This window comes from Thermobia domestica, chromosome 9 (genome assembly GCF_964235325.1).
Source record: "Thermobia domestica chromosome 9, izTheDome1.hap1.1, whole genome shotgun sequence".
NCBI classification, from domain to species: domain Eukaryota; kingdom Metazoa; phylum Arthropoda; class Insecta; order Zygentoma; family Lepismatidae; genus Thermobia; species Thermobia domestica.
The window spans coordinates 247,444,949-247,453,431 of NC_137462.1; the positions used below are offsets into that span (position 1 = coordinate 247,444,949).

At 35.0% G+C, this 8,483-nt stretch overlaps 1 protein-coding gene across 4 annotated transcripts in view; it reads left to right on the forward strand.

Moving 5' to 3' along the window:
- Nucleotides 1–4,891, forward strand: part of LOC145660664 (NAD-dependent protein deacylase sirtuin-5, mitochondrial-like) — a 41,582-nt gene extending 36,691 nt beyond the window's left edge. For all 4 annotated transcript variants that reach the window (XM_081725985.1, XM_081725986.1, XM_081725984.1 and 1 more), the window contains exon 6: nucleotides 1,438–4,891. In XM_081725985.1, the coding sequence (XP_081582111.1) occupies nucleotides 1,438–1,492 (55 nt within the window). In that variant the 3' untranslated portion in view covers nucleotides 1,493–4,891. The remainder of the gene's footprint in view (nucleotides 1–1,437) is intronic.
- The last annotated feature ends 3,592 nt before the right edge of the window (nucleotides 4,892–8,483 follow it).

Sequence of the window (8,483 nt, forward strand, 5' to 3'; positions counted from 1 at the left end):
GAATCTGTTGGGGAGCGAAAAGGCTGTCAGTTACATAATTTTAATCGACGAGATGTTGGAATCCTATAAACTGCTCGGTTGCAATATGAGCGTCAAAGTTCACTTTCTTCATGCCCATTTAAATTACTTTCCTGGTTTCATTAGTGATTTTATAGAAGAACATGGCGAGGAGCACTTCTATCAGGATATTAAAGTAATGGGAAAGAAATACCAAGGAAAGTGAATTGTACATATGATGGCCTTGAATGTTGCAAAGAGATTGTACAGAACAGCACCGAAGAAAATCCAACAATAGGAAGTTTCAAGGGGAGGCTAGTGGTGAATGCTAGGTGTGTGTGTGTTTTGAAATATGTTTGTTTCTCTGTTCGTTACCATTCATTCTGTTCCTCCAGACCATATTTTCATATGTTACAAACGCTATCATATATCGATATTATTTAGAAGTTATGTTTCTTTTTAATTTTCACATTTTCGCGATTTGTTAAAAAAAAAAAAAAAAAAAAAGTGGTACGGAATTTTTAACGTGATTTTCGGAATGTAGAGAAAAAATCCATTCCGATACACCTCCTCATTTCAAAACAACAAAACCTTGCATATAATGTTATCAGGTATAACAATAACTTCATTTTTAATATACCTAGAAAACCATGCATATAACTACTGTATCCATAAAAAATCAATACATATGGTAGAAGCAAATGATTGGGCAAATCCTTCGTAAGGGTATATAAAGTAGCATCACAGGAAACAATGAAGAAGAGTCAATAGAAGAAATTTGTAATTTGAGCTTGAAAAATAATTACAGTAGGGATTATATTGGACAATGGTAGAACAAGCTCCGACAAGATACGAACTGGCCTTACCAATAATGTCAAAACAAGTGTAATGGTGGAATGATTAATGATTACCGTTTTCATTATTCCCTAGTCTATCCCAGGCTTCAAAAGATAGTACTCAGGTACGGATGGCTTTGAGGTAGCATTTAAACCTTCTAAAACTTAGAAAAGTCATCAGCTGGTTGGAAAAATTACTGCGTAGATTAAGTGATTAGTTCAGAGGTTTACGAAGTGGGACTTTAGAAACTAGGATAAAAGAACAAATTAAAGTCACTAAAGATAACTCAATGTTTTGTATGATTTTGAACATTCCGTAAGACATAAGAATTCTACACGAAACTTCTTCAGTGGATATGTATTTGAAGCATATTATAGCAGCATTTGGAGAGGATAAAGGCATTGCAAAAAATACAATAAATATTTTTGTAGCTTAAAGCTTTCGAACAGGACCTGCACATAGTTGCATACATGCAAGCAAAATTCATCGTCTCGAATAAATTAAATTACTACACAAGTAAGTGAACGATTTCCGTAGTCTTTCATCTGTATATTACACATTGCATGAACTTTAACTTACTATGATCTCTGCTTATATTTACAGATTTCACTTCGAAGGTCCATGCGGAACAACAGTCCCACAGGCTTTAGCTCCTTAGAAGAAAGAAACTCAAAAGCTTTCCTTCAGTGCATCGCACGCTGAAAAAGCAAATACATAGCTTACTGCTCGCATGTGGTGACAGGGTTTGGTGACAGTCAGAGGCAGTTTAAACACTTCATTGAACTGAAGTTAAGAGTACCGAATTAAGCTTAATATACAGTAAATGAATTGCAAACGGTAAACAAAAACTTAAATTAAAAAAAAAAAAAAAAAAGAAAAAAGAATCCACTCGAAAATTTGAGATGTGCGTCCTAGTTGAAAGTAAATACGATTCACAGTGAAAATGTTTGTGAATAGATACATTGTTGGTAATAAATAATCATAGATATTGGTGCAGTTTGACAGAATAGCTGTTCAAGATAAACATTCGATAAATGAGAATTGGCTAGAACATTCGAGAAATTAATATTGCAAATATTCTCTGTAATTCAGGAATGCTAGTTTAATGACAAGTTATTGCAAGTTCATAATATAGTGCAATGATACGTAATGTTATGTATGAATGTTACGAGAATCCGGAATGTTGAACGTAAGTTGCATGGAAAGTAATCAGCATGCTTCGCCACTAATGTTGAAGTTGTGTGAAAATGAAACGCACTAATTCCACTAACATGTAAAGTGTTGCAGCCCGCTCCACCAACCTTACACTTAATTGTTATTCTCGAATCTGTTGCGGAATAATTTTCATCCAAGTTGTTATACAATTACAAATATTAAGAATCGAATGCCATTATTAAGTAATAGTGTTGGTTTATCAATTTAGAGCGAGTTGTTCGATTGAATATACTCTGAAAATATGCTTTCTAATGGAACAAAATGCTAGACTTATGTCAGCAACATACAATTCACACTCATAGTTCACTTTTGAAACAGTAAAATCAGACCAAATATATTGAGTATCGATGGATCGATACGTTTTAAAATCAAAATGATGGTAGTTATGTAACACACAATTCTGCCATGCTGTGGTGTTACTCCGCTTGAAGAAATCATAGATATTATATACAGAGGTCGTTGCTTATTGTTTTAGTACTGCCAAATTGAAAACAAGCGAAATGTCCTCATTTAAAGCACAGTTGAAAATCGCTAAGACGTACACTTGGGTTAAAAGCTCATAGAACATCATTGTCTTTCTCTTCTGTGAAGTCCCGTAATTTATCATATTGCTTTATTATTATTATTATTATTATTATTATTATTATTATTATTATTATGTACGGCTATTCTTCCTCCGTTCACGCTTCAGAGACACAACGTCTTCTCATCTCCTTGGTTTCAACAAGGAAATGCGTTCGTTCCAGCGCTGAACGCATTTCTTCAAAACCACTAAAATGGTTCCCTGGTGTCTTAGGTAATTCCACACATAGGTTTGAACTTACTTAAGCCAGCTGTTCCCAACATTTAATCCACTAATTGGAGTTCGTGGGAAGGGTCGAAGGGGATAACCGCCACACACTAATCTTTTAATCTTCTTTTAAATTAATAATTTTCCATTATATAATATTATGACGATTTTAATCTAGTTTCGTTTTGTGTGGGCATTGTTTGTGAAGTGTTATGAAAGTAGAGAAGTTGCCTAGAAATAAATGTTTGCGACATTTAATTTTTGATTCAGAACGTCTTCCGTGGAGCCATGTTTCACATACTGACAGCTCCTAAGCAACATAAACGATTCATTAACTTACTTGTAGTGCAGTTTGAATACTAATGAATCTTAAAGTTAAATAAGAGTTGATTGAAGGTTTTTGTGGTGTATGCCGTACATATACAATGCGTGTCAAAGGTATTTATTTTGTGAAATATACCTGTCTGGTAAATAAAAAATAATCCGTGTATATTTTATTTCTCCTTTAGCGCATAAATATACAGCATGAACATGAAAGAGAATCAAATTTTAAGGTGATCAAAAACTACTGGATTAAGAAATAGTTGTGTTCTTATTGCGGAATTCATTACTATCACTTATTATGACCTTCACATAATACGTAAAGTTTAAAACGCTTTATGAATATACCAGACGAAATGTAATATCATCCGCGATGTCTGAACATTGAACGACCAGGATGAATCCTAGAGTGTTTTCAAACTGACTGTTACACATTGCTGAGCTATAGTAAAGAAATATCTAAAATTTATTAACCCATTAGCGTATGAGGCTTTTAAAAAAGCATTATGAAAGATAAGTGTTCTATTAGAAAAAGCTGATACATTTACAAAAGTGTTGTACTGAGCGGTAGAAATGCGCTTTCAATCCGTGAGTTTTACTGCTTTTCCTTGTCTTATGTTTTGATACGAAGCCTGATATGTCGAAATTCTAAAAGCGTAAAGCTTTACCTCAAATTGTTATGTCATATGTACCTAGAGAAGTCTTAACGTAGGTAAGTTAGTGAACATTTTAATGTTTTGTCACATTTCTAAAACTCGTGTAAAACGAAGAACAGTCAGTGAGAATGCTTGTTAGTGAATTTCATGTTAATATATATTCAAATTCATGGTTGTCCCGGAAAATTCGAAACACAAAATTATTGAAAGAGGAAGGTGAAGAAAATCTTGTGTAAACTTAAATAAAAGAAACAACATCAAATTTACTCAGCTCATAACTCAGTAAATGAAGAATTAAGAAGCACTCAAGTCATATATGACGTAATTAATTACAATAGTAAATGCTGAATTCGTCGTGGCTATATGGTTAGCGAGAGGTCTGGGTTTTCGGTGGGAGCTCATGTACTTCGTATCCTACGTTAAGTCGTAGTCCTATGTCTTGTATAGCGTGCTGAAAGAGACGCTAAATTCCCAAACAACGAATAACAAACAAATAGCTATGTGCTAATCAAATATTGCCAATTTAAAAAAAGAAAAGGAATCTGGTCCTCTGTAGCCATTCGTAGGCTGTAACGCGAAGGGTTTAGGGTTATGTGAAGCTTAGTCAAATTCCATTATTGTTGATCAACAAACATTCTGTTTTCATTATATTTCGATCATCTCTGTGATCATGATCCCATGTAAGTGCAATGTGAGCTAAAACCATCGATAATTATTAAGCTTACATTTTCTTCTTTGAGTACTTTCTTGCAGACTTCCATATCAAACATGGCTATGTGCGCAAGTCAGAGTTTTGAAAATGAAAGTGGGTGTTCATTTGTTCCTGACGTGATTGATTTAATAAATAACGTATCCCATCAACATAATAAAAGCGAAAGATGCTGATTCACTTTTCATGCAAGATCCCACCGTGTGCACAATATCGTATTCACAATAGCATATTTTAAAATCAAGTGATTTCATTGGTAAGCCTTCAAGACAGTCGATGGTTATATTTCATAACGCTCATGTATGTTATGTATAAAAAGGTGAATGTACAGTGTAAATACTTTATATAATAATAATTTGAGTATAATGTTCCGAGTTAATAATTGTCCTCAACACACTGATATATTTGAATTAGTTGTTTAGCAAACTATACTGCTTTGAGTAATGCTGTACGAGGTGAGGCTATTGGAAGAAATACCAAGTGTATGCTTTCGCCTTGTGCAATTTAGGATAAGGTACGTCTTTCCACTTTTTATGCTATATCTTCCCACTTTATGAAATCCCCTTATTGCTTTGGTCCTGGATAAAGTTACATGTTATACATCAAAAGAGATACAGTTGAAGGTTCCCTGCTGGCTATATGCTTAACTTTCTGCCTTTAGTGGAGGAGGGACGAGTTGCATTGCTGGTGGGAATACATATAGTTCAAATATCCACAATAAACAGTGAATTCATGCCTCATACTGTATCTACGTTTGTGAAAGTAGGCAGTAAACTAAAGGAAACAAGAAGTCCTGTTATATCTGGTAAGTTGAGTAGGTGATGGAATAGTAAATGCTTTTATGATATTATTGTCAAACGATAAAGAAAATATCTAGGGTGGCCAAGAAAGCATAGGAAAAACATATAACAGGTAATCAATAATCTTTCTAAGTTTTGTGTTAATTTCAGATCTTAGTCATACACCAAATGAAGCTAAGAGGAAAGAAGTAATAGAAGCCGATACTCTCTCCTTATGTATATAAAAGAGAACGTAAGTCTTGTATTTATAGGCTTTGTCAGCAAGTATGAAATTAACTTCAACTATTGTTTTCTAATGAATACAAATAACTGCTAAAGATTGTGGTCACTTTACAAAATGGACAATTATATGTACTTTGAACTATTTCTGAGACAAGTAAGGATACAGTTCAATTTGGAAAATAAATATACTTTCTGGTCAAACTGAATGTTCCAAATGGTGGTTAAAGTAAGTAGGGCCGCGGTGGCTCAGTGGTAGAGCGTTCACCTCTGTTGCTTGGAGTCTCTGGTTCGATCCCAGCTCGCGCCAATTGAGCTTTGTGGGGACAAACATCGTGTGTGTGGGCTTTCTTGGGCTCTCCCGTCTCCTTCCACTTTCTTCATTCCACCATTTTATTCATATCTTTCATCACCATCTCCTTTAGTTTAGCCGGTATAATCGTGAGACCGGTGGAACTTAAAGTTTCCATTTCAGTTTTTGTGGTTAAAGTAAATGTTCAAAATAGCATTCAGCATCGGTACATTTCTGAATACGAGTAACGACTGCTTCCAATGAGTCGTGACCAATGAGATTTCTGGGCACACCATAAGAATCTCATCTCAAAGTTTGTCCAGGTTACGTGGTTTACGACGGTACACTTCATCATTTAGTGTGCCCCACAAGAAAACATCGAACGGTGTAAGGTCTGGAAAGTGTGCAGGAATCTCGATTAATTCCCTGCGTCCTATCTAGTGACTGACATTTTGATCCAGGTATGCTCGCACATTTCTATGATAGGACTCTTGAGGAAATACTCCCCTTATGATGTTGTAATAACTGGCACAGTTTCAGCTTGTTACTAATTAGTCCCGACAAAAGCCTATTTTTGCCTTTATTGACTGGACTAAAATGGAACGTAACGCTACCTGTTCTCCTTGTCGATCATGTGTTGTAACGTAGCTCAATTACCATCTTATTAAAAACACATCTTTCTAAGAAAGTAGTATTTTTGTCCTCTCGCCTGTAAACTTATAAAAATGGAGTGATGTTCCTCTGGTTCTCATGCGACGATATGAAAATTCTATTAGGATACTTTAATGTGAAGATAAGACAAGAGGATATTTTCAAACCGATTATAGGGAATAAAAGTCTGCATAAGGAAAGTAACGGCAATGGTGTTAGCCTCGTGAACTTTGCAATATCCGAAAACCTTATCGTGAACAATACAGAAATCACACATCACGACGTACATATACTTGTACCTCACAAGATGGAGAAACACGTAATCAAGTAGATCATGTTTTAATAGATAGAAGAAGACATCTAGCATAATTGACGTTCGGTCGTTCAGAGGAACTGACTGTGACACTGATCACTACCTGATAGCAGCGATAATAAAAGAGAGATTATCGTTGAATAAAGGAAATATTCAGCATCTAAAGACTGTGAGGTTTAATGTAAAGAAATTAGAGGAGAGTCAGGAGAGTGTAGTGTTGAATAGATTCTCGGTTTTAGAAGGTTCGGATTGCACTAGTGTTGAGGATACTTGGGTTAAAATTAGGGATAGCATAAAAAGTTCAGCAAAGGAAAAACCAGGCCCGCGGAAATACGCAGGAACAACCCCTGGTTTGACAAGGAATGCACTAAACTAGAAGAGAAGAGAGAAAACAAGCAAAACAGCGTTACCGTCAGCGTGTAGTTCGAAAGATATAACTACACAAAATTTCGTTAACATCAAAACTTTTAAAACACAGAAACGCAATTTTTTGAAAGCTAAAATTAATTAACTTGAAGTTAATAATAAAAACAAAAACATTTGGGACATGTATAAGAGCAACAATGAATTTAAGAAAGGCTATTAAGCCCAAGCGTGTATATTAAAGAAGGCCGACGGAACAATTCTCAGTGGTATTGATAGCATCTTGAATAGATGGAAAGATTTCTTTGATGATTTGTTTACTGAACCAAAACTAATGTTTGTGAAGAAAGGAAAACGCACACAGCAGAACCATATATTTCAGAGCCTAACCGAACAGAAATAGAAATCGCTATAAAGAAATTAAACACAAAGTCCCAGGGTGTAGGCAAAATTCCCGCGGAGTTAATTTTAGTTGGAGGGGTAAAATTGTGGAGCGAAATACACGCCAATTTCCTCAAATTGAACAAGAGTGGAAAAAACAATAATTGTTCCAGTTCATAAGAAAGGCGCTACAAAACTGATTGTAATAATTATCGAGATATCTCTCAAACATTCTATTAGCAAGATTAATCCGATGCGGAGATGAAATGATTGGTTATTATCTGTGTGAATTTAGGTGAGACCGATTAACTATCGACCAGGTATTTACCATTCGGCAAACACTCAAAAAGAAATGGGAGTACAATACTCCAGTTATTTATTGATTTCAGAAACGTCTACGGCTCGGTTAAGAGGAAACACACGACATTCTTGTAGAATTTGGAATACCTCAGAAACTAGTTTGATTAATTAAGAATGAATCCCAAAGTAAAGTCCGAGTAGAGAAATTTTTGTCCATGAGCTTTCACGTCGAGAATGGCCTGAAACGAGATGTGCTGTCGCCATTATTATTCAACTTTGTTCTGGAGTACGCTATAAGGAAAATTAAGGATAGCAACCAGGGCCTAGAGCTGAATGGTCTTCACCAGGTTATAGCGTATGCTGATGATGTAGATCTGATAGGAGATAATGGGAGAACAATAGAAGAAATGCAGAGGTCTTATTTAACGCTTGCAGGTACATGGGTAAATACAGATAAATCTAAATAAACGGAAGTTGGCTGGGATCGTAATGCTGCAAATTATGATGTAAAAATATCAAATGTTACTTCAAAATATCAAATAATACTTTCGACAAAGTGGATACTTTCAAATATCTAGAATCAATATTAACAGACCAAAACCATATGCACGAAAAAATTAAATGTCGATTGAAAGCAGG